The sequence below is a fragment of the Monodon monoceros genome, unplaced genomic scaffold, assembly GCF_005190385.1.
Source record: "Monodon monoceros isolate NGI ecotype Baffin Bay Population unplaced genomic scaffold, NGI_Narwhal_1 Super_Scaffold_1, whole genome shotgun sequence".
Classification (NCBI taxonomy): Eukaryota; Metazoa; Chordata; class Mammalia; order Artiodactyla; family Monodontidae; genus Monodon; species Monodon monoceros.
In genome coordinates, this window is record NW_021703765.1 from 78,664,185 (window position 1) to 78,691,211 (window position 27,027).

The following is a 27,027-nucleotide window of genomic DNA, read 5'->3' on the forward strand; positions in this document are numbered from 1 at the left end:
CTGCCAGGCATTGTGCTAAGAAGAAGCATTTTGCATAATCTCTTTCATTTAATCCTCACAGCAGGTCTGGTCTCCATTGGTGCTGGATCTTCCTGCAGTTGCAGATTAAGTCCTTGTAGAAAACCTGTAACTTGGGTTAAATTTTTAATCATTCTTGGGCCTAGATAGCAGAAGTACACCTGCAGTGTCAAATTTGATCCATTTTCATTAAAGATGCAAAGTGTGAGGGGCCATAGCTATCAGTGGTAACTTGTGCCTAGCGGCCCAGGCTGGGGGCAGGAGTTGGGTATTTGCACCATGGTCCGCTGGTGTGAGCTATTCTCACAGGGCACTCAGGAGAACATGATGAGTGGACAACATGAGGACGTGCTGGGCTGCTCGGGGACTTTTTCTGTGGCCCTTGAGGATGCAAAGGTCAAAAACACCCTGATCTCCCAGTGTTGCTAAATTTTAGAAATGTTATTGTCATGTGAGAGGGGAAGAAAGAAAAGACAGCTTTTCATTTGCCCTCTTCATTACTCCTTGAGCTATACCTCCCTACTTTAGCTTCTGGAGAGTCTGGTGTGTGCCTGTGGGGAAGAGGTGAAGGGTCAGATTCCATTTCCTTCCCCTCTCGACACTGGAGTTTAAAAGATGAATATGACAGTTCCAGTCCTGAAGGATTTCACTGTCTTGTAGGAGAGCCTGATGTGATTCTTCAGACAAATTTACTAGTGGGTGCCAGGCACTGGGGCTAAGATGGGACTGCCTAGGGCAAACACGACCTTACTGTCATGCGATGATATGCTGGGCCCTTAAGACTAACCATAAACAAGGAAACCTCTGATAAGGAATGTGAAGAAAAGAAAACAGTAATGAAATGGAGAGTGACTGTGGGGCTACTTTGCATGCCCGTCAAATAAGTCTCCCCCTAAAAGGTGCAATTTGGCCAGAGATGTAAATAACAAATCAGTTGTGGGAACATGGGACAAAGTAATCTAGTTTGAGGCACTGGCAGAAGAAATGGCCAGAAGCAGCAATGACCTTGGCTTTTAACCGGAGGCATAATAGGTTAAGAATTCCTGAGCTTTTAGTATGTTCTGGGCGTGTAATTTCAAAGCACTTTACATGCAATTCGTTTCATCCTCAGAAAACAGGTAAGTACTGTTATCTCCATTTTCAGACAAAGAACTGAGGCACAGAGAAGTTAACTTGCCCGGAGTTACACAGCCAATAAATCTTGGAGCTGCATTCAAACCCAGGGTCCATTTTCTCAACCATTACGCAAAGAATTGCAGCACATAATCACACGAGTAATACACAAATCCCTTCTCACTGTGATCCTTCCTCCGTTTTTAAAATCAGTGGACTGAGTTCATTCTTTCACTCAACAAGTATTATTGATGCGTACCATGTACCATCACTGTTATCGGTGTAGTGATATAGCAGTGAACAAAACAATCCTTGTCGACGTTCACATGGAGAGAGGGAGACAAAACACAGAAGTAAACTAAAAAGAATCAGAACTAAGGAAGAAAAGAGAAAGGGGAGTGAAGTGGGACTGAATTTAAAATAGTGTGCCCCAAGGAATGCTTCACTGAAAAGGTGATCTTTAAGGAAAAACAAAGGAAGTTGGTGATTTATCACTGGGATTCAGTACCCCCAGATCCATCTCCACTTTTGCCCACACCTCACGCATGCCCGACACTCAGAGCCCATGCCTAAGGCTCGGGCGCCCCCTGATGCCCCTGCGTATCCGCGCAGCCGCAACAGCTAGCCGCGAACAGCAAGGCCGGAAGCGCGGCGTCCTGCCCTCGCCCTCCCCTTCCGGCTCACTTCCGCCTACCCCGCCCGGGCTGCCAGACCGGAAGCGCCGCGCTCTAACCCGATCCTCCTCATCGGGGTTGAAACCCGGGCGCCTCCAAGATGCCGGTAAAGGGGCCGAGCTGGGGGTGTTGGGAGAAGGCGGAGATTTGGGAAAGTGGCGAGAAGTCGTGGGTGCGCTGAGAAAAGCGGGCCGAGGGGGGCAGAGAGAAAGCAGGGGCGTGAGAAGGGGAGAGGCGAGAGGAGCGGGCCGGCCCCTGTAGGATTCGGGTGGGCCGGCCCCTGTAGGATTCGGGCGGCCCGGGGCTGTAGACCGGGCTTGGAGGACCGGGGCGCGGCAGAGTGGGCCGGAGATCCCGGACGTGCTGAGGAGACTGCCTCAGTTCTTCTGCCCTCTCCTCTCCAATCCCGACCCCTTTTCTCGCCCTTTCTGCCTTCCCCCGACTCCAGCAGGGTTCCCAAAGCCTCACTAGAGCCGCGAAGGCCAGGGCTGCCCTTTTAATTTTTCATATCTCAAGTCTAGAGTCAGCTTCTTTTTTTCCTGCAGGCCCACTTCCTCCTCCGCCTCTGGGGGCGGGTCTCTTAAGCTGCTGGTCATTTGTGAGACCCCACTTCCCGGACTCCTCCCCTGTCACCCGGGTAGTGGCGGCCACCCCTGCGCCGCTGGGTTTAGGGCTCTCAGAGCAGACGCAAGGTCCGCGCCCGGTTTCCAGATGTTTCTGTTTTCGCGTGCATCAGAGTGGGAGTAAAAATTGATGGCGGTTTGGTTGCTCTTAAGTTCTGACAGCCAGTCTCTGGGGTAGATTTATCACCATCATGGTCTCCATTTTGCAGATGAGGAAAAAAGAGGTTCAATAACAAGTGATTATTCATAGGACACACATTACTGAGCACCTGCTGCATGCCAAGCACTGTGACAGCAGTGAATAAGGCCAACAAATCACTGTTCTTAAGGAGTTTACATTCTAATGGGGACACCGACAATAAACATGTAAATACAAATAAAATAAAGGAGATTGTTTCAGATAATGACAAATGCCATGAAGGAAATAGATGGGTAACAAGACAGTATAGCTGGTGAAGGGGAGGGTAGAGGCTTGTTTAGATGAAGCATATCTGTAAAAAAAGGGAGCAAACCATAGTTATCGGTACGTATTTTTACGGATCTCATAGCTACCATTTGACTCCTGATGTATGCCAGGCAGGCCCTGAGCTACACACTTTATATAAATTATCCCATTTAATCCTCACAGTGACTCTATCAAGTAGATATGTTATTGTTTTCTCATTTTGCAGAGGAGGAAACTGAGGCTCAGAGAAGTTAAGTAACTTGCCCAAGGCTGCACACTATTAAATCTTGATAAATCCAGATTTTACCAGAACACTAAAGCTTTGTACTCATCATTCCAGTTGCACCTAGAGCACCTGGACTTCCCCTGTCCGGGTGCTCTTAAGACAGACTTAATGTCTGTCTTCTCCATTCACCTGAAAATTCTTCAAGGACAGAGCTCATACTAGCCTTGCATGCCATTGGATCTGCATGCCTTGCACACAGAAGGTGCTTAGGAATCTTTTGATGAATGAATGAATGAATAACTGAATGGGGCCCATGTCTTACAAAAAGCCAGACATCTTGTAAAAAGCAGAACTAGAAATCAGCCTATAAATTGCTCTCATAAATATGATTTTTCCCCCTCCTCCTTTAACTCCCATCCACCCACTGAAAGCAAGTATGTATCTCTTCATTTTACAAATTTGGAAATAGGCTAAGAGAAGAAAAGTGATGTCTTGGTCAAAAGGCATAAAGCCAGGAAGTGGCAGAGCTGAAGAGCCAGTGCTTGGGTTGTGGTTTAATAACAGCTGGGGGCTGGGTACTCCTGATTTATATGGTGTTTGCCTATTTCTATAGTGTAAATACTCCACCAGTTACCAATGTGGTGTCACTGAATGTGGAACTGGAAGAGATGCACATTAGCACCTCATTATATAGTATTTACACCATAAAGATACAAAAGACATAAATAAGCTTAAGATCATATTAAAAATAAATTTTTTAAATAGGAAGTAATAAATTTCAAGTATTTATTACCTTTGTTTGTAATATAATTTACATAATTGTAAATTTATATAATTTCATTTTTAATAATGGCTGTGTTCAGCAACCAGCTTGCCTCAAATTTTCTCAAAATTTAATAGTCAGTTTTCATGAGCCAGTTAATCTTGGATGAGTTAGTCTTTTTTTCCTTTAGGGAAATGTACTTGTTTGCCCTGCTGACATTTGCTCTCTTTCTGCTTTTGTGTTCTTACCTGGCTTGCCACTACAGGCTTACCACTCTTCCCTCATGGACCCTGACACGAAACTCATTGGAAACATGGCACTGTTGCCTATCAGAAGTCAGTTCAAAGGACCCGCCCCTAGAGAGAGTAAGTCGAAACTCCATTATTTTCAGATTTTGGTATGAAACCCTCTGACGTCAAATCAGGGAAATTCTGTCTCAGGTTGCTCTTGTATTTTCTATTTGCTTGGGGGATATTGTGCTCTAGACCTTTTCAGATCATGGGTATATGTTGCATTTAACAAGAAACTGTATTATTGCTGCCAATTTCTCCAGGATATTTTGTTGAGAGGGAAGAGGAAATGTGCTTAATTCTCAACACTCTTCTATCATCACTATCATTTCTTAAAAACTAATGCTGCTACTTCTGTAGAACGCCATGTCTCCCTCCTTTCTCTGTCATCAAGCTGGAAAAAACAAAATGTATTTTAACCTCTTCTTTATTTAAATCTACTTTCTTTGTCCATTCTTCAGGATCTCAGTTTTCAGCAATACCTCAATCTTAAGTATCCTGTATAATATTACTAATTTCTTCTCTGGCTTCTTGAACGTTATATCTTTACTTTCTTTCTTGGTACTCATTTTTTTTTTTTTTTGCAAGGGTGAGCCATTTTCTTTACTGTTCAGAAAGCTTCATTAATTTCAGATGCTATCTGAGACTCTTCTGACACATTCTGAGATGTTCTGCCAACAGTGTAATTTGTATTATATTAGACACCTTTTCCGCCTGCACTGAGTTCCATTCATGGTTTCCAAGACTGTAGTTTGGATTACCAGTTTTGTACTGACCCTGTCTCCATTCTTCTGCCAGATTATTTGACTTGAATTCCTCTTAATTTTGTTTTCAACACCATTTGAAAGCTCAGTAAACTTAATAAATTTGGTGAGTCACCACACTGTTTACTTGTTCTGAGATAAAAAAAAGGAACAGTGGGAAAAAGCAGACCAAAAAGAGAAAAAATAATGTAAAAGAATTACAGTGCAAAAGAAGAATAAGAGTCAGTGTTGGCCCAAAGCTCTTCTCAGATAGTTACAAAATACCATATTATATATCAGAAGATGCAGTTGACCAAGGATGGAGTAAATCTAATTACCACCTTCGCAATTCTTGGGCCCTTGAGGGAGAATGGGACCCCAAGAAACCGGAACTCTGATTTCTGTAGATAAGGAGTGACTTCTTAACTCTTCCCTGGGGGCTGGATTAGGACTGAATTGGAATTATGGAGAAGTATAAGCCTGTGCTGTAGACTAAGTAACTGTTAACATTAATCTAATTACTTACATCCAACAAATATCTTTTGTGTGTGTGTGTGTGTGTGTGTGTGTGTGCGCGCGCGCGCGGTACGCAGGCCTCTCACTGCTGCGGCCTCTCCCGTTGCGGGCTGTGGCCTCTCCCGTTGCGGAGGACGCGCAGGCCCAGCGGCCATGGCTCACGGGCCCAGCCACTCCGCGGCACGTGGGATTCTCCTGGACCAGGGCACGAACCCGTGTCCCCTGCATCGGCAGGCGGACTCTTAATCACTGCACCACCAGGGAAGCCCTCAACAAATATCTTTTGAACACCTTTTATATGCCAAACACTCTTCTAGGTTCTAAATCCTATAGTCTAGCCTCCTCCCCCTCCCTGCAATGTGACATTTAGAACTAGCTGGCTCTTGTAAGTGCTGTTTGGATGATCTGAGGAAGTTTCCTTTTTGCAGATAAGAAAATAGATTGCAGGGAACACAAGTCTAGAGTTAGAATTCTGTTGCAGACTTCCCTGGTGGTCCAGTGGTTAAGATTCTGTGCTTCCACTAGAGGGGGAATGGGTTTGATCCCTGGTTGGGGAACTAAGATCCCATAGGCTGTGCAGCGAAGCCAAAAAATTTTTTTAAAAAAGGAAGGAAAAAAAAAAAGAATTCTGTTGAAATTCTTCAGAGTACCAAAACTTCAGAATTGTTTTACATTTCTGCTGTGTGAGAGTGATAGAAGTCAGGGACGAGAAATATAAGTAACCATTTCTGCATTGCTGAAACCAGCTGTTGGATATCAAGATCCTGGGATTTTGACCTTTTTAAAATTTAAAAAAAAAAAAGGAAAACCCCAAAAAAAGGCAAAGAAATTTTGTAATGAGATCTGTCTTTGTTGCAACAGTACTTCTGGATTTTTTCAGTCTCTAGCCATCTGAACAGCTTGTACAAATATATTTGAAGTCAGTTTTCGTAAAAAGAAAGATGTATGTGTGAATCCCAGTGTGTTCCTAAATGACAGTTAAGAGTTTTTTACCTAAAGCTATAGTATGTAAGGTCAAATAAAATTATATTGAATACTTTGTATTTTTTAAAAAGCATTTTATTAAAGTTAGTCTATGTTTCAGTCTTTTTTTTTTTAAATTTATTTATTTGGCTGCTCCAGGTCTTAGTTGCGGCACGCAGGATCTTTAGTTGTGGCATGCATGTGAGATCTAGTTCCCTGACCAGGGATCAAGTCCAGGCCCCCTGCATTGGGAGCATGGAGTCTTAGCCACTGGACCACCAGGGAAGTCCCTGTCTCAGTCTTTTTTTTTTTTTTTAATGTATTTATTTATTTATTTATACAGCAGGTTCTTATTACTTATCTATTTCATACATATTAGTGTATATATGTCAGTCCCAATCGCCTGTCTCAGTCTGTTTTTATAAATGTATTGAGAAGTGTCTGGAGTGATGTTCACCAAATGTTGAGAGCAGTTATTTCTGGGTAGTGAGATTAGGGTGACAGTTAAGTTTTTTTTCTGTGTTGATTAATTAATTTCTCTAATGGGCATGTATCATTTTTGTAAAACAATAAAGCTATAAGAATAAATCATGTGCTTATTTTTCTAGAAATTGTTTCTAAAGACTTTATATTTCAGTACCCTCATCTTATTTTATAAAACTCCAAAACCCTTGACCGTTGAGCTTGGATATTTTTTTCTTGATAGCTTTTTAATTTTTATTTATTTATTTATACATTTATTTTATTTATTTATTTTTTGGCTGTGTTGGGTCTTCGTTGCTGTGCGCAGGCTTTCTCTAGTTGCGGCGAGCTGGGGCTACTCTTCGTTGAGGTGCGAGGGCTTCTCATTGTGATGGCTTCTCTTGTTGTGGAGCACAGGCTCTAGGCGTGCAGGCTTCAGTAGTTGTGACACGCGGGCTTCAGTAGTTGTGGCTCGCGGGCCCTAGAGCGCAGGCTCAGTAGTTGTGGCACACGTGCTTAGTAGCTCCGCAGGATGTGGGGTCTTCCTGGACCAGGGCTCGAACCCATGTCCTCTGTGTTGGCAGGTGGATTCTTAACCACTGCGCCACTAGGGAAGCCCCTCTTTTTACCTTTTTTAGATGTTATGTTTTACATTTGGCTAATGTTTTCTGCCTTACTCCCCTTGTGTCCTGCTTAGCAAAAGATACAGATATTGTGGATGAAGCTATCTATTACTTCAAGGCCAATGTCTTCTTCAAAAACTATGAAATTAAGGTAAAGTACAGAGCTTTTACTCTTTTTTTTTTTTAATTTTTCTTGTAGTATAGGTGATTTACAATGTTGTATAGAGCTTTTACTCTTTAATTTAGTTTTCTTATGGGGATAGTATCAACCTGGCAGTCAGGGTTGATGTAAGGAATAAATTAAATGAAATGAGATTGTGTGATTTTAAAAATCCAGAACAGTGCCTAATTCTGTAACAATGTTAGTTCCTCATTTTTCCTCCAAGGTCTACACCATGGGTTGGCAAACTACAGCCTGAGGGCCAAATCTGGCCCACCACTTCTTTTTGTAAACAAACTTTTATTGGAACATAGCCACGTGCATTTGTTTATATATCATCTGTGACTGCTTACATGCCACAATAGCTGAGTTGAGTAGTTGTGACAGAGACTATGGCCCACAAAGCTTACAATACTTGCTATCTGGTCCTGTACAGAGGAAATTTACCAGCCCATGGTCTAGACACTTATTTATACTTATTCAACAATATTAAGCGCCTACTGTATGACAGTCCAAAACCAAAAAATTCTGCATGCTATGTTACTTTTTTAATATACTTCTATGTCCTGGACCTAAGATGGAGAGATAAAGAAAATTCAATGACCTGGACCCTTCCCTCAACCTCCATTTCTTCCCTTCTGCTCTTAGTTCTTGTGAGCTCAGGAGGAAGGCAGAAGTGGGGTGGGGGCAGAAAAGGAGGGGGGGAGATGGAAAAGGAAGTTCTCTGAGATGCTGCTATGAGCAAGTTACAAGGAATGTCAATAAATCTTCTTGATAATGTTCTAGAATATGGAACTTCAACTCCTTGCCAAACTTTAATCTCTCGGAATCAAGCAGGGTGTGAAATCTTTATTTGTAGACTCTTGGTCTATAAACTGTGGTCTAAACATTCTATGATGTTATAGATGTTTCTATATCTAATGCATAGTCTCAAGTGTGGTGTTTGTAATTAAAGTTCTGCCACATTTCATTCTCTCTCGAATATCATATAATCTTAAAAATAGGGAAAAGTGTAGTTTGTTTCTTTAAAATTATAAATCTGTGTAAAATTTGACATGAAGTATGTGCCACACTTGATTAGCATCCATTTGTCTTCTCCACATTTTTCCTTTGGGTTAGGTCAAGAGTTGGGCTAATGAAGCTCTTCAAAAACAAGTCACTTGTGAAATAATTGCTTCCTCCTTTAGAGTCATAAATGTTTCTGTTCTTGGCAGAGATCCTGAAGTGAAAGAGTTTTTAAAGGTTAGCCAGCCGTATGGTTCATCTCAGGTTTTCCAGGAGGCTTTGTTAACTCTCCTTCCTACACAGAATGAGGAGCTATTGGCACAACTCTTCAGGAACCCAAGGGCGAAGGGAGCTGAGGAAAACAGGGGCAGCCACACAAGCTCAGGGTGAAAACAGGGGCAGCCACACAAGCTCAGGGTGGAAGCTGGTGGCTCCCTCCCCAGGGGCAGACAGAAAGGGGGCTTGAGAAGATTGCATGCAGAGAATGGGAATTTTTAAAAAAATATTTTATGTATTTTTAATTAATTTATTTTATTTTTATTTATTATTTTTGGCTGTGTTGGGTCTTCATTGCTGTGCACGGGCTTTCTCTAGTTGCGGCGAGCGGGGGCTACTGTTCATTGCAGTGCGTGGGCCTCACTGCGGTGGCTTCTCTTGTTGTGGAGCATGGGCTCTAGGTACGCGGGCTTCAGTAGTTGTGGCTCGCGGGCTCTAGAACACAGGCTCAGTAGTTGTGGCACACAGGCTTAGCTGCTCCGCAGGATGTGGGATCTTCCCGGACCAGGGCTTGAACCCGTGTCCCCTGCATTGGCAGGCAGATTCTTAACCACTGCGTCACCAGAGAAGCCCGAGAATGGGAATTTTTGATGCTGTAGTAACTGCTTTCACAGTTTTCAGTTGATAAATCAAAAGACAAAGATTGAATTCATTTATTGCACATAATTATTAGGTTTTGATCGGAATTGTTTTTAAGTTTTGTTTTCTTCCCATAGAATGAAGCCGATAGGACCTTGATATATATAACTCTCTACATTTCTGAGTGTCTAAAGAAACTCCAAAAGGTAATTAAACTTGGATGATCATTTGTCAGGAACACAAATTAATAGGTATTTAGACTTGTTGAGACTTTAAGGACAAGTAGAAAATATTTCCTCTGACTTAGAGCAGGGACTTGAGAGGAAGATCTGGAAAATCTGAATGTAGATCTCTGAACTTATACTGTAGTTGACTAATGAGAAGATAAGGGCAGTGGTGTTTTAAGGCTTTGCATATATTTTCCCAAGACAGAAATCTTGACCAAAAAATTCCCTTTTAAGCCCTTGGCTCAAGGGTTCTTAACCTGGGGTCCAAGGATAGAATTCAAGGTTCCATGAACTTGAGTGGAGAAAAGATTACATCTTTCTTTTCACTAATCTCTAACTGAAATTTAGCATTTACTTTAATGATTAATGTAGGCAGCATCCACAGTAGTATTAGCAATACCTGTGACTTTCTGTAGCATTTTCTTTTTAAATAAATAAATTTATTTATTTATTTATTTTTGACTGCATTGGGTCTTCCTTGCTGCGTGTGGGCTTTCTCTAGTTGCAGCGAGCGAGGGCTACTCTTCGTTGTAGTGCACGGGCTTCTCACTGCGGTGGCTTCTCTTGTTGCAGAGCACGGGGCTCTAGGTGCGCGGGCTCAGTAGTTGTGGCTCGCAGACTCTGGAGCGCAGGCTCAGTAGTTGTGGCACACGGGCTTAGTTGCTCCACAGCATGTGGGATCTTCCTGGACCGGGGATCAAACCCGTGTCCCCTGCATTGGCAGGCAGATTCTTAACCACTGCGCCACCAGGGAAGTCCCCAGCGTTTTCATATTACATTTAGAGTTGAAGATATTTTGAAATTTTGTTTACATTCATTATTACTTCAAAATTTAGTTGTTAGGCCCACTGCTGGGTCTTGTTATTTAGTGCATTAATAAAGAAGCACATGTTTGACTGTGTGATAAATTTGATGTTTTAATATGGTAATTATTGTATATCACTATAATTGGTTTCTTTTGTAGTTCTGTTTTATCTTATTCATTTAAAACATTAGTCTGAGAAGGGGCCTACAGGCTTCACCAGATTGCAAAAGGACACCAAAAACATAACCCCAGACATGGCTACTTAGATAAAAAACTGAAAATTGGATATTACTATCCTTTTTCCCTATGTTTGTGTATATAATTTTTTTTTTTTTTTAAGTGCAATTCTAAAAGCCAAGGCGAGAAAGAAATGTATACACTGGGAATCACTAATTTTCCCATTCCTGGAGAGCCTGGTTTTCCACTTAATGCAATTTACGCCAAACCTGCAAACAAACAGGAAGATGGTAAGAACAACATCTCTACCTTCCTATATGGCACGAGATTTTCTCCATTGGACTTCTTAACACCCCTCCTTTTCTTGCCTTGACTGGTGTACAGATTGAGAGTGGAATCTTTAGCCCGTACATTATCTTACTACTCACTCTCACAAAAGATCCTTGGCAACAAGCATGACATGTGGAGAATCTTTTGGACCAAAATGAGTATAGTTATAAAACCATTTGAACTGTCGTTCCTATTTCTTATCCTGTTCGAAGGTATTGAAATGTATTGCCAAGGTCAATGTCGAGATCAGTAGCCAGCCCATTTGGGATGCTTTCTCAAATACATTTTTTTATTGTTCTACCTGCTCTTGATTTTAGAAGTGATGAGGGCCTACTTACAACAGCTGAGGCAAGAGACTGGACTGAGACTTTGTGAGAAAGTTTTTGACCCTCAGAATGATAAACCCAGCAAGGTAAAACTCTTTTCTTATTTAGTTGATAAATCACCTTTTACCCTGTAGCCACTGTTAAACACATTGAGGTCTTTAGTTTTTGCATTGCAGTGTTGCTTAACTTTGGTGCCTTATACATAGTAGGAGTTCACTGAATCACACTGAGTAATGAAATGCATGTAATAAAAAATTTTGGTTGTATATTCTTATGTTGGGGCATTGTAAACCCATAGAACAGCTTTTTTGTGTGAGATAGCTTTAATGTATTACATTTATTTTGTTGTTGTTATTTTGAGTAACCTGTGAGTCACTCCAAAAGAAAGGGAGGAAGGGAGGGAGGGAGGAAAATTTTTTATGTATCTTCAAAGAGTTGATATAATATAAGGGCTGCCAGACCAATATTAAGTTTTGTTATTAAGTAAATTCATATTCTGACCTTACCTTGAACTTGCATTGTGATTTGACCACCACTGTTCATTCTGTTTTGTCCCCTCTTGTTAGTGGTGGACTTGCTTTGTGAAGAGACAATTCATGAACAAGAGTCTTTCAGGACCTGGACAGTAAAGGGAGCCTTGGGCAGACACTGTCTCCACAGCTGTGGGCAGCATTTACAGCGAGATGTACACAGTTCTTTGCCTTTATTTCATAAAGTTTTATACAGAGGAGAGAAGAGAGTGTGTCTTTACTTGAAGATCTCTTTATCAAGAATTTGGGGCTGAGGGGTGGGGAAGAATGAGTTGTTGATGGGTGATTTGAAATTTCTGCAGTATTAAGCTGGTGCTTAATGAGTAATAATAAAGAAATTTTCTAACATTTCATGTCAGAAAAACTTCATTGCTTATCTTTGACATTCACTTAAAAATTTTTTGAGATAATATTCACCCTTTTAAAGTGTATAATTCAGGGGACTTCCCTGGTGGCTCAGTGGTTAAGAATCCGCCTGCCAGTGCAGGGGACACAGGTTTGAGCCCTGGTCCGGGAGGAGCCCACATGCCGCAGAGCAACTAAGCCCATGTGCCACAACTACTGAGCCTGTGCTCTAGAGTTCGTGAACCACAACTACTGAGCCCGTGTGCCTAGAACCCACACTCCGCAACAAGAGAAGCCACTGCAATGAGAAGCCCGCGCACTGCAATGAAGAGTAGCCCCCGCTTGCCGCAACTAGAGAATACCCTGCGTGCAGCAACGAAGACCCAACGCAGCCAAAAATAAATAAATAAAAATAAATAAAAAAATAAAGTGTACAATTCAGTGGTGGTTAACATAGACACAAAGTTTTGCAGTCGTCACCACTAATTCCAGAATATTTTTGCCACCCAAAAAAGATGTACCTGTACTCTTCAGCAGTCATTCCCCCGCAATTCCTATCCAACCCTTTCCTCCCACTGATCTACTTTCTGTCTCTATGGATTTGCCTATTCTGGACATTTCACATAAATGGGATCATAAAACAAGGGGTCTTTCCTGTCTTGTTTCTTTCACTCAGCATAATGTTTTCAAGGTTCATCCATGTTAGGGACTTCCCTGGTGGTCCAGTGGCTAAGACTCCATGCTCCCAATACAGGGGGGCCTGGGTTCCATCGCTGGTCAGGGAACATCCCACATGCCGCGACTAAGAGTTTGCATGCTGCAACTAAGGAACCTGCCTGCTGCAACTAGGAACTGGTGCAGCCAAATAAATAAATAATTTTTTTTTTTTAAAAAGGATCATCTGGGCTTCCCTGGTGACGCAGTGGTTGAGAGTCCGCCTGCCGATGCAGGGGACACGGGTTTGTGCCCCAGTCTGGGAAGATCCCACATGCCGTGGAGTGGCTGGGCCCGTGAGCCATGGCCGCTGAGCCTGCGTGTCCGGAGCCTGTGCTCCGCAACGGGAGAGGCCACAACAGTGAGAGGCCCGCGTACCGCAAAAAAAAAGAAAAAAAAAAGGTTCATCAATGTTATATCAGTACCTCATTCCTTTTTCTTTTTTCTTTTTTTTTATTGTGGTAAAATATAACATTTACTATGTTTTAACCACTTTTAAGTATATAATTCACTGGTATTAATTACATACCCAATGTTGCACCACCATCACCACTATCTACTTCCAAAACTTCTTTGTTACCCCAAGCAGAAGCACTAACCATTAAACCCCTGGTACCTGTAACCCCCAATTCCTGGTGACCTCTAATCTGCTTTCAGTGTCTGAATTTACCTTTTCCCAGTACCTCATATAACTGCAATCAAACAATATTTGTCTTATTGTGTCTGGCTTCTTTTACTCAGCATAATCTTCAAGGTTCATCTATGTTGTAGCCTGTATCAGTACTTCATTCCCTTTTATGGCTCAGTAATATTCTATTGTGTGAATAGACCCCATTTTGTTTATCCATTCATCAGTGTATGAATATCAGAGTGGCTTCCATTTTTTTGGCTGTTATGAACAGTGCTGCCAAGAACATTCATGTACAAGTTTTTGTGTGGACATACATTTCCATTTCTTTTGGTTATATACCTAGAAATGGAATTGCTGAGTCACATGGTAGCTATATTTAACTTTCTAAAGAACCGCCAGACTCTTTTTTCCACAGAGGCTGCACCAGCTGCACCATTTAACGTTCCCACCAGCAGTGTATGAAGCTTCTGATTTCCCCACATCCTCACCAGCACTTGTTATTGATGTGTAGCCATCCTAGTGGGTGTGAAGTATCTCATTGTGGTTTTCATTTGTATTTCTCCAATGCTAGTGGTGTTCAACATCTTTTCATGTGGATATTGACTGTATAACTTTTTTTTGTATAACTTTTTAAAAGAAATGTTTATTCAAATCCTATGCTCATTTTTTATTTGATTTGTCTTTTTGTTGTTGTGTTGTAGGTTTTTTATATATATTCTGAATACTAGACCTATAGCAGATATATGAGTTGCAGAAATTTTCTCCCATTCCATAGGTTTTTTTTTTTTTGCCATGAATGAAATGTTTATTTCCCATGAAGATCTTTTTTTTTAAATTGAAGTGTAGTTAATTTACAATGTTTTGTTAGTTTCACGTATACAGGAAAGTACATTTTTTCAGATTCTTTTCCATTATAGGTTATTATAAGACATTGAGTATAGTTCCCTATGCTATACAGTAGGTCCCTGTTTTTTTTTTTTTTTTAACTTTCTTGATTGTGTCTTTTGAAGCACAGAGATATATTTAATTTTAGTTAAATGTCATTTGTCTATTTTTTCTTTGGTTGCTTATGCTTTTGGTGTCATATCTAAAAGACCATTACCTATACCAAAGTGTCAATTTACAGCTAAGTTTCCTAAGCATTTTATACTTTTAGCTCTTGCATTTAGGTTTTTTTTTTTCACGTAACAAGAAATTTAATGTAACAAGAAATTTTAGGTCTTTGATCCATTTTTTTTAACATCTTTATTGGAGTATAATTGCTTTACAATGGTGTGTTAGTTCCTGCCGTATAACAAAATGAATCAGCTATACATATACATGTATACCCATATCCCCTCCCCCTTGTGTCTGCCTCCCACCCTCCCTATCCCACCCCTCTAGGTGGACACAAAGCACGGAGCTGATCTCCCTGTGCTATGCAGCTGCTTCCCACTAGCTATCTATTTTACATTTGGTAGTGTATATATGTCCATGCCACTCTCTCACTTTGTCCCAGCTTACCCTTCTCCCTCCCCGTGTCCTCAGGTCCATTCTATATGATCCCTGAAAGTATAGTCTTCTTTGATCCATTTTGAATTAACTTTTGTATGTGAAGTGAGATAGGGGTCTAGCTTTATTTCTTTTGCATGTGACTATCCATTGGTACCGATACCTTCTGTTGAAAAGACTATTCTTTACTCTTTGAATTGTATTGGCTCCCTTGTCAAAACTCAGCTGACCATAAATGTATGGGTTTATTTTTATTTATTTACTTATTTATTTTTTAAACTAAACGTTTTTTAATTTTTTTTTTAATTTATTTATTTTTGGCTGCATTGGTCTTCGTTGCTGTGCATGGGCTTTCTCTAGTTGCAGTTGAGTGGGGGCTACTCTTCGTTGCAGTGCACGGGCTTCTCATTGTGGTGGCTTCTCTTGTTGTGGAGCACGGGCTCTAGGTGCATGGGCTCAGTAGTTGTAGCACGCGGGCTCAGTAGTTGTGGCTCGCGAGCTCTAGAGCGCAGGCTCAGTAGTTGTGGCTCATGGGCTTAGTTGCTCCGAGGCATGTGGGATCTTCCCGGACCGGGGCTCAAACCCGTGTCCCCTGCATTGGCAGGCAGATTCTTAACCACTGCACCACCAGGGAAGCCCTGGGTTTATTTTTAGATGCTACTTTCTATCCTTATGTGGCATTCATTTTTATATTTGGCCAGTTTTTAGCATTTAAGAGGTTTTTATTGTTAGGCTGACAGAAAGTGTGAGTTCTTCCAAAAACTTATGGGACCATGTATTTCTAGGTATGTTAAGGTTATAGATTAGATATTTCAGGAGGTGCCTCGAGTCCTTTGGACATAGTTACTGCACTGCCACCGTTATCATACCTTTACGTGGTTGACTTTTACTTTAAGAAGCAGTTGTTTTGGGGCTTCCCTGGTGGCACACTGGTTAAGAATCCGTCTGCCAATGCAGGGGACACGGATTCAAGCCCTGGTCAGGGAAGATCCCACGTGCCGCAGAGCAACTAAACCTGTGCGCCACAACTACTGAGCCTGTGCTCTAGAGCCCTCGAGCCTAGAGCCCGTGCTCCGCAACAAGAGAAGCCATCGCAATGAGAAGCCCGCGCACCGCAACGAAGAGCAGCCCCCACTCACTGCAACTAGAGAAAGCCCACGCACAGCAACGAAGACCCAACACAGCCAAAAAGAAAGAAAGAAAGATGCAGTTGTTTTGGTATGTATGCTGGGATAGTATTTGGCCACAAGTACAGAAAACCCAATTTACAGTGTCTTGGGGTTTTTTTTGCTTGTTTTTAATTAATTAATTAATTTATGTCTTTATGCCTGTGTTGGGTCTTCGTTGCTGCGCGCGGGCTTTCTCTAGTTGCAGTTGAGTGGGGGCTACTCTTCGTTGCCGTGCGCGGGCTTCTCATTGCAGTGGCTTCTCTTGTTGAGGAGCACAGGCTCTAGGTGCACGGGCTTCAGTAGTTGTGGCACGTGGGCTCAGGAGTTGTGGCTCACAGGCTCTAGAGCACAGGCTCAGTAGTTGTGGCGCACGGGCTTAGTTGCTCCACAGCATGTGGAATCTTCTCAGACCAGGGCTCGAACCCGTCTCCCCTGCCTTGGCAGGAGGATTCTTAACTACTGTGCCACCAGGGAAGTCCTTGTTTGTTTGTTTTTAATCTGGAAGTAGTCCCACATGGGGCAGCCATTTAAGGATGTCATGGGGGGGGCCCAGTCTCCTCCTGTCTTCCTGATCCACTCTCCTTTGCATGTGGCTCTCATCCTCATAGTCTCTAGATGCTCCTGCATCTCTGGGCTTGGCGGAAGGAAGAGGGGAGAGCATGAGGGCCAAAGGCGTATACCAACTGAGTGCCACCTTACCTACCCTTCCCAGAAATCCTGCCCAGACCTACACTTTTGTCTTCTTGGCCTCTAGCTACAAGGGAGCCTGGAAAGAGGAAAGTTTTGAGTGTGTTGTTAGATTGTTTGTAACGTGCTACTAAGGACAAAGGGAACGCTATACAGGAACAGAACTAAGTTTCAAATTGTATTAAAACTGGAGCTTTGCAGTGATACTTGATTGACTAGAGAATTTCCATTTTGGCTTTATGGGTTAATATGTAATTTAAATGTATGAGTTAAATACTGTTGGGCATCTGTTCACTGAAGATCTGAATTATGGACTAAGTAAGTACCACATTTCACATACCCAAGAATGTGGGTATGTTAAAACATACTCCATAGATAGGTAAAAGGATAGTCTTGAAGCCAAAAGAGTGCTATTGTTGGGTTGTTTGTGTTTTTGTTTTATAAATAAAATTCTTATCTAAAATCAGATTCTGGGTGTTTGGGTTGGAACTTCTGTTATAGACTCAGAGACATGTCAAAAAGAAAGAAAGCTACAGTGATTCATATCAAGATTAAAGGTTTGTTTCTAACAGATGTGTTGTGTTTTTTTTAATTGTGGAATCTTTGTGATAAAAACCAACTCCTGTGGTGCCTGTTCCATTAGTACCAGCAGGGAGAGCACAGACAATAAGCGCTAAAAACCTGGCTTCTAAATCATTTCCCATTAGTGCTATATGATGATAAGTGTTTTGTTTTTTAATGTACCAGAGAGAACGGTTTCCAAAGGATTTAGAATAAATTATACATGAAGTATAGCATAATGGGTTCAAAAATACATCTTTAAGCAAAATGTAATGTCGACATTAAAAGAATATTATTACAAGGTACAACTTTTTTTTTTTTTTTTCTGTACGCGGGCCTCTCACTGTTGTGGCCTCTCCCGTTGCGGAGCACAGGCTCCGGACGCACAGGCTCAGCGGCCATGGCTCACGGGCCCAGCCGCTCCGCGGCACGTGGGATCTTCCCGGACTGGGGCACAAACCCGTGTCCCCTGCATCGGCAGGCGGACTCTCAATCACTGCGCCACCAGGGAGGCCCACAAGATACAACTTTTTAGGGAAGGCAGTTTAGTAATAATTATCAGATTTTGTTTGTTTGTCTTTTTAAAATTGTATCAGATTTTTGTTTTTTTTGCTGTACACGGGCCTCTCACTGTTGTGGCCTCTCCCGTTGCGGAGCACAGGCTTGGGACGCGCAGGCTCAGCGGCCATGGCTCACGGGCCTAGCCGCTCCACGGCATATGGGATCTTCCCGGACCGGGGCACGAACCCGTGTCCCCTGCATTGGCAGGCGGACTCTCAACCACTGCGCCACCAGGGAAGCCCTGTATCAGATTTTCGAATGTTCATTCTTTTTGGTTCAGCAACTCATCTTATCCTATTTTTTTTTGTTTTTTGTTTTTTTATTTGGCTGTGTTAGGTCTTTGTTTCTGTGCGAGGGCTTTCTCTAGTTGCGGCGAGCGGGGGCCACTCTTCATCGCCGTGCGCGGGCCTCTCACTGTCGCGGCCTCTCTTGTTGTGGAGCACAAGCTCCAGACGCGCAGGCTCAGTAGTTGTGGCTCACAGGCCTAGTTGCTCTGCGGCATGTGGGATCTTCCCAGACCAACCAGGGCTCGAACCCGTGTCCCCTGCATTGGCAGGCAGACTCTCAACCACAGCGCCACCAGGGAAGCCCCCAGCAACTCATCTTGAAGTATTGTTGAATGCTGAAACACACACACACACACACACACACACACACACACACACACACATACACGCACACCTGGAAATAATTCAGACATCTTTTAATAGAGAATTGGATAAGTGAATAATCATGGTGCATCCATAAAATGAAATATGCAGCCCTTAAAAATAATAAGGGGCTCTATCTGTTCTCTCATGGAAAGATGCCTTAGGGTATACATCATTGAGTTTAAAAAAAAAAGGTTGAGGGTAGTATTATAGTATGATTCCATCCTTGTTTATTTAATTGTATGTACTCCAAAAAAAAGTAGGGGAATACATACACCGAACTGTTAAGAGTGATTATTTTGCACCAGGGGCAATTACAAAGACTTGTACATCCTAAGTCATATATACTACAATTCAGTAAGAAATGTGTTACCTTAATAACCAGGAGGGAAAATCTAGTTTTTAAAAAGAATATTGAGGGCTTCCCTGGTGGCGCAGTGGTTGAGAGTCCGCCTGCCGATGCAGGGGACACGGGTTCGTGCCCCGGTCCTGGAAGATCCTACATGCCGTTGAGCGGCTGGGCACATGAGCCATGGCTGCTGAGCCTGCGTGTCCGGAGCCTGTGCTCCTCAACGGGAGAGGCCACAACAGTGAGAGGCCCGCGTACCAAAAAAAAAAAAAAAACATTGATAGGAAGTCAAATATTAGAAAAAACCATGCTGAGGACAACAGTCACCTGGTTCTTTTCTTAAGCATCCTGTTTACATTTATTAATTTTTAAAATATGCCACCAGTTATTGTCATATGCATAGAAAAATTACAGTACATGGAAATGCTTGAACAAGATTTATGAGAATTGTTTTATTCTACATTTTCCTTTCCTCCAAAATTATTAGTACTGAAGAACTTAATAAAAAGTTTGGAGTTGTGTCCAGAAAGGGATGTAATACTATTATACCAAAAGCCATTTGGTTTGTTTTTCCCTTCATTTTGTTTATAGAAGTTTGGAAGACGATTCCATTAGGAGAGTGTAATTTTAGGGCCACATCTGTTCTGTGTTGATTTTGAGATAAATCACCAATCACAATTTTCCACTTCAACACTGCAGCTCCAGTTTACAGGTGATCTGACAGCTTGCTAAATGCTTTGCCTTTTTAAATCCTGTTTAACCCTTTCAAGAATCTTTGTGGCAGATACAGGTACTATCCCCCTTTTTAGATGAAGACACTGACGCCTACAGGAATTAAATAACTTGCCCAAACTCAAGCACCTGGAAGTTGGCAGAAATGGCAATGAAACCTAAGTCTTTCCAAACCCAGGGCTGGCCCTCTCAGCCATTATAAGACGGTCACTTGGCTACATTGCAACTTTTAGTAGAACATTCAGGCAACAAAAGCAGGAGATTGAGGATATACAAGAAATGTAAAGGGCAACTATGCTCTCCAGGACCTTAGCCATCTGACGAGAAATGTGTATATCAAGATAGGAGAGACGAAACACTGAAAGATTGACCTGACTGCTCAGTTCTGCCCAGAGAAAGAGCAGGCTGTTATTGCTGAGGTCGCTTGGGGAAGACTTAATGAAGATGGCACTCAAATTAACTGAGCTCAGAACAGGTGAACCAAATTGGGTAGGCTAAATGAGAAAGAAGTATATTGGGCAGCTTTGTGACATGATCAGGCCTGGCATGAAGGAAACGTTAGGGCAAAGAACGTGATGGGGACAAAGCTGCCCTAGCAGGTAATAATGAAGGACCTACGTTTTTGAGAGCCAGGGTCAGGGTTAGACCTTTTTTTTTTTTTTTTTTTTTGGCTGTGTTGGGTCTTGGTTGCTGTGCACAGGCTTTCTCTAGTTGCAGCAAGCGGGGGCTACTCTTCATTGTGGCACGCAGGCATCTCATCATGGTGGCTTCTCTTATTGCGGAGCACAGGCTCTAGGCACGCGGGCTTCAATAGTTGTGGCACGTGGGCTCAGTAGTTGTGGCTCACGGGCTCTAGAGCGCAGGCTCAGTAGTTGTGGCGCATGAGCTTAGTTGTTCCGTGGCATGTGGGATCTTCCCGGACCAGGGCTCGAACCCGTGTCCCCTGCATTGGCAGGCAGATTCTTAACCACTGTGCCATCAGGGAAGCCCCCAGGGTTAGAACTTTAAACTGTATTCTATTAGTGGGACAAAGGACATGACAGATTCTCCACACAAGGGCACCATTCTGCTTTTACCTACCATTATGAGAACGATTTGCCTGAACATCACTTTTCCTGCCCCAGTTTTCCCCAAGCCATTCTAGAGTTTCTGTGCTTAACTCTCAAGAACTTTTTTTTTAAACAGCCTTCTTGAGATGTAATTCACGTATCATATAATTCACCCATTTATAGTATACAATTCAATGGTTTGTAGCATATTACATTGTCATTTTTCCATTTTAACCATTTTAAGTGTACAATTCAGTGGCATTAAATTCATAATGTTATGCAACCACCACCACTATTTCCAAACCTTTTTTATAATCCCAAATAGAAACTCTGTACCCATTAAACAGTAACTCCTCATTCCTCTTCCCCCAGCCCCTGGTAACCTCTAACTACTCTCTGTCTCTGGATTTGCTTATTTATGTGTCTCATATAAGGGGAAATCATAAAATATTTGTCCTTTTATGACTGGCATCTTTTACTTAGCATCATGTTTTGGGGGTTCATCCATGTTGTAACATTCCTTTTTGTGGCTGAATAATATTCCATTGTATAGATATACTCTATTTTGTTTATCCGTTCATCTGCTGATGGGTTGTTTCTACGTTTTGGCCCTTGTGAATAATGCTTTAATGAACATCAGTGTACAAGTATCTGTTTGAGTTCTTGTTTCTTACAGTGCTTTAAAAAAAAATCAGTCATCTGCCATTTCATCACAAGTCCTCTGAAGACTTCCCCCTGAACCAGTCATTATCTTGTGTGTTCTTATATTACTATTTAACTTTTTCTTAACATGGTCATGGGCCATGCCTATCATTATTGTAGCCCCAATGCCTGAAACGAGGTGAGGAGGCATTCAAATATATACTGAATGAAGATTACATTTACATTTTCAAGCGGATGGTGAAAGGATAAAGTCAGGACTTTTATGAAATTTAGTTAATTACAGTGCACCAGATGGATTGGAGGGTAGAGAGATGGCAGGGAGAGACACCAGGAAGTAAGAAGCTTTATTAGTGGTTCCCATGTAAGGGCTTAGTGGGTGTTACTGGGAATGTAAAAATAAGGGGAGATTTGCGGGAGATTCTACTGCATTCGAATTAGCAGCTGAAGGTTAGGTTGAGGTTTTTTGTTGTTGTTGTTTTGTTTTGTTTTTATTAAATTCACCTGTTTCTTCTACTGCCAGGGAATTCCCCAAGGTTGAGTTTTTTTGTTTGTTTGTTTGTTTGCTTTTTGGATTTTTTTGTTGTTTGTTTTAGTTTTGAGTCTAGTTGACTTGGACAATAGCAGTTCCTTTGATGAAAATAGGTTGGGTGATGACATAATTTGTCATCCAAACTCTTGAGCATAAAAGAGCGTGCTATAATTAATTCTGGAACAGCAGACATAAACTGGAATTGTCCCGAGCAAACTTCTAGAAATCAATAATTGGAAGTCCTTTGGAAGGGGTGTGGGAGAAGAGTTTAATTCTGAGCACTTTGAGTGTGAGGGGGCAGCTGATGGCCTGGGTGATATCCAGCAGCAAACAAAAATATACGTGAAAGCAATAGAAATAAAGACTTGAGAGACAGGAGGTCTTTAGCGGAATTAGGAGATAGAATTTGATCCCTGAGACAAGTCAGCAGTTAGGAATCAGGAAGAAGGAAGGACTCAGCAAAGAATCAGTCTAAGAGGTTAATCGGAATAAAGGGTGGATCAATAAAACATGCGAATCCTAGAGAGGAATTTCTTGGAGGGGGTTGTTAATAGTATTAAAATCTCCAGAAAACTTTATTTTATGGCAGTTGAACTCTAACTCAGCAAGCCTTGTTGGTTTTGCATTTGTGTGTGAATTAGTTGCTCTGTCCTTACTTGTCTGACCATCTCATAAACAAAGTGCCAATCTGGACACCTTAGAACCCTAGAATATATTGCTTTGCCAGCCACTTTTACTGAAAAGAGGGAAAATCATTTGGAAAGATGGCTATATTTATTCCCTCCAGTTGTCCAGGCAAATTCTTTGTCCTAAAGTTACTTTTCCACTGAAAGGAAGGCTATCACTGCCAGGAGACACTTAAGAGATATTAAGTAATGTTTCCCTTAGAGCAATTTACAAGTGTTATGTTTTTCCCCTTGTAGAAAAGACAGATCTAAGAAAAATGTCTAATGGAGCTGGGAAAGATTTTCATTCTTAGGAGGCTGTTGGAGATTTAGAAATGAACTTAAGTGGAGCAAAACATTTACATTTATAAATTGTTCCTCTAAATGTATCTGATTCAACACTCCATGGAATTCACATCATTCTGCATCTAAGTGGGTTGTCTAAATGTTCATGGCCAGCTGTGTGTCTGAAAAGACCCCTCCAGTTACAAAATTATCATTTTAGAAGATGATGATTCCATGAGAAAGAGGAGGCTTTTCCCCTTGGATTTATCTCTTGTGTGTCCCATGTTAGTTTAATATTACATGTGTCCTTTGTATAATATGAAAATCAGTATGATCTGACTTACATGAGGTTAATGGAACTTAACCATGGAATCCATCCTATTTTGGAGTAATTTATTTTAAAGAGGATTTAAAAAAAATTTCCAGAGGAGGTGGTCTCTCCTTTGCTTCTTTTTCTCTATAAATATTTTGCTTCATGCATTCTTTGTGTGGTTTATCAACTCCACAGATGTCTTTTAGCACTATTTCTTTATAGAAATTATCAACGTTTCTCCTGCCATTTAGCTAGTGATATATTCTCCTTCATTCCCATCAGGATATAAACATGTTATTTCTTCCATCTTAAAAAAAATATATTTATTCTGTTTCCCCCACCTGCTGTCACTCATTTCCTCCTTCCCTTTATAACAGGCCTTCTCAACCTTGGCACTTGGACATTTTGGACTTGATTGCCTCCTCCAATCTACTCTTAACGCATCAGACAGAACAATCCTCTTAAAAAGCAAGTCAGATCATGTTACTTTTCTGCTCAAGACTCTCCATTGGCATCCATGAACTTGTTTCCTACTCCTCTCCCCGCTTGCTCAGCTCCAGCCCACTTACCTCCTTACTCTTCCTGTAACATGCCAAGCTCACTCCTACTTCAGACCTCTAAGCTTGCTCTTTCCTTTGCTTGGGATCCTCTCCCTGTAGATTTCTACATGGCTCCCACTTTCCTTCCCTCAGGTCTTTACTCATATGTCACCTAATCAGTGCAGCCTTCTCTGATTTTGATTAAAAATGGCAGCCCCTGCCCCAACACTCCCTTTCTTTCTTCTTTACCTTTTAAGCACCTTTAAAAAACACTTATGGAAAATTTAAATATACATACAAGTTGAAAGAATAGCATAATGAACTCCCATGTACCTGCCACTTAATTTCAGTTGATATCAACATTTTGCTAATTTTGTTTCATCTATCTCCCTCCACTCCCAGGAATATTTTAAAGTAAACCCTATACATTTTTTCTTCCATAAATACTTTAGTATGTTTTATTACCTTCTCGTAATACTATTTGTATTACTTAGTTACTGTTTATCTTTCCTCATTATAATGTCAGCTCCATAAGAACATGGGCTGTTTTAAAAAAAAATACATTTATTTACTTATTATTTGGCTGCGTTGGGTCTTCGTTGCTGCGCGAGGACCCCCTCCAGTTGCGGCGAGCGGGGGCCACTCCTCGTTGCGGTGCGCGGGCCTCTCCTTGGGGTGGCCCCTCTTGCTGCGGAGCACAGGCTCCAGGCGCATGGGCTTCAGTAGTTGTGGCGCACGGGCTCTAGAGCGCAGGCCCAGCAGCTGTGGCACACGGACTTAGTTGCTCCGCAGCACGTGGGATCTTCCCAGACCAGGGCTCGAACCCGTGTCCCGGCGGACTCCCAACCACTGCGACACCAGGGAAGTCCCAGAACATGGGCTTTTGTGTTTGTTCCCACCCTCGCCACCAAGCAATCACAAATCTTTCTGTTGCTTTCAGTTTATTTTTTCTGGATATTTCATATACATGGAGTCAGGGATTATGTGATTTTTTTTTCTTCTGGTCTGATTTCTTTCACCTACCATGACTTTATATTTAGCATAATATTTTTGAGATTCATTCATGTTGTTCTCAGTAGTTTGTTCTTTTCGTTTTTAATTTTTTGCTGAATAGGATTACATTGTATGAATATACCATATTTGGTGATATAGTCATCAGCTGGTGAACATTTCACTTGTTTCCACTTTTTGCTATTATTAGATGTGGTTTTAATTATGAAATATTTCAAATGTAGAAAAAAGTATAATAGCAAGCATTTATATAATGTTTACTGTGTGTGCCATTGTTGCAAGTGTGTTAGATACAATGGTGTATCTAGTGTGTTTGACACCCAGAGAAGGTCAATTTTGACACGCCCCCTTCTTTCTTCTTTTTTATTAAGTTTAATTTTTTCAAGCAGTTTTAGGTTCAGAGCAAAACTGAGGGCAACTAACAGAGAGTTCCTATATACCCCTGCCCTCACACGTGCACAGCCTGCCCCACTATCAGCATCTCACATTCAGGGTGCATTTGTTACAACTGATGAACCTACCATTGTCACCCAAAGTCCATAGTTTACCTTAGATTTCTCTCGGTGATGTACATTTTATGAGTTTTGACAAGTGTATGACATGTATCTACCATCATAGTGTCGTATAGAATAGTTTCACTGCCCTAAAAATGCCCTTTGCTCCACCTCTTCTTTCCTCCCCTCTTTCCCTGGCAACCACTGATGTTTCTACTGTCCCCAGTTTTATCTTTTCCAGAATGTCATATACTTGGAATCATACAGAATGTAACTTTCTCAGATTGGCTTCTTTCACTTAGTAATATGCATTTAAGTTTCCTCCCTGTCTTTTCATGGCTGTGCTCCAATAATTGACAAATCTGTTTACACTGTGTATGGAACATGAATACGCAAAGATGATCAGCTTGGCAGTCATTGACAAGTTTTCAGAATTTAAAGGTCAAGACCAGAAACTCTATATTATTCATTTCTTTGCTAATCCAACATGTAGGGTAACAGTTTTTAAAAATACATTAATATAATTAAAAAGTATTAATCCGTTAACTTTTTGTCCTGTAATATTGGTTTTATTTTTTCATTAAAAATTTTACTGACATCATTATTTAGATGAAGTTTAATAAAATAATATTTTCACTGTTTCTTTTCGGGCCATTATTATTAGTCATTCATTTCAGGACTCTTACTGAAAGTTAAAGCGAAGGAGTGGTCAAGAGAATGAGACAAGCCACAGACTTGGAGCAAATATTTTCAAAATATTCTCTGATAAAATCTGATAAAGGACTGCTATCCGAAATACACAAAGAACCCTTAAAATTGAACAATAAGAACACGAACACCCTGGGAATTCCCTGGCCATCCAATGGTTAGGACTCCGCGCTCTCATTGCGGAGTGCCCAGGTTCGATCACTGGTCGGGGAACTAAAATCCCACAAGCCGCGCCCTGCGGCCAAAAAGAAAGAAAGAAAGAAAAAAAAAAGAACACGAACACCCGGACTAAAAAATGGACAAAAGAACTGCACAGATAACTCACCAAAGAAGATACCCAGATGGCAAATAGGCGTATGAGAAGATGCTCAATTTCATACGTCATTAGGGAATGGCAAATAAAAATCACAAGATAACACTACACTCATATTAGGACGGCTAAAACTCAACCTAGTCTTTATTTACTCTGAGCTAGTGAGTAATTTCCCATGGTAAAAATACGTCCTTTCGCACCCAAAGAGTGAAGCCGTACTCCCAAAGGTACACGCAACACCTGAGGGGAGGGGGCGTGGCGCTTTCAGCCTTCGCGCTCGTGCAAGACTAAAAGCAGTTAGGACCGCCCCTGGCGCCTGATTAAAATATCTAATTCCAGCTGTTGGGGATTTTTTTCCCCCCGCATCCTACTAGTATTTTAACTTTTATTTATGATAAATATCAATACATTTTTATTAATTTCTGAGAGTCCTCTCAGACTCATTTCAATTGGGCATGCATTCGTCCTGAGTTGCCTTTTGTCCCCAGCGCATTGTAAGCCCTCCATAAAGTTTGCAGCTTAGAATGATGATGTAACTTTTGCTAAAAACAACCCCCCCCACCCCAAACCAAATCGTACCACCTCACAGGGGGCTTGGCGGGGAAGGAACTGAGGGTTTTGTTTTTGTTTTCGTTTTTCTCAGGCATTTCGGTAGCTGCCTATTATCCTGGGGGCGGTGCCGCGTGTAGACCCG

The 27,027-nt window shown here is 41.6% G+C and overlaps 1 protein-coding gene across 1 annotated transcript; it reads left to right on the forward strand.

The window, feature by feature from the left end:
• Positions 1-1,800: 1,800 nt before the first annotated feature.
• On the forward strand, positions 1,801-12,224 carry ARPC3 (actin related protein 2/3 complex subunit 3). The gene is made up of 7 exons (XM_029233089.1): positions 1,801-1,911; positions 4,128-4,227; positions 7,534-7,610; positions 9,617-9,685; positions 10,852-10,978; positions 11,336-11,430; positions 11,911-12,224. Exons 1-7 carry the CDS (start codon positions 1,906-1,908, stop codon positions 11,971-11,973), a joined length of 537 nt encoding a protein of 178 aa, XP_029088922.1. The 5' UTR covers positions 1,801-1,905; the 3' UTR covers positions 11,974-12,224.
• Positions 12,225-27,027: the final 14,803 nt, after the last annotated feature.

Coding starts and splice junctions, on each gene's coding strand:
- ARPC3 (XM_029233089.1), top strand. Junction 4,228..7,533: donor AGGACCCGCCCCTAGAGAGA/GTAAGTCGAAAC, acceptor TGTCCTGCTTAG/CAAAAGATACAGATATTGTG. Junction 7,611..9,616: donor TCAAAAACTATGAAATTAAG/GTAAAGTACAGA, acceptor TTCTTCCCATAG/AATGAAGCCGATAGGACCTT.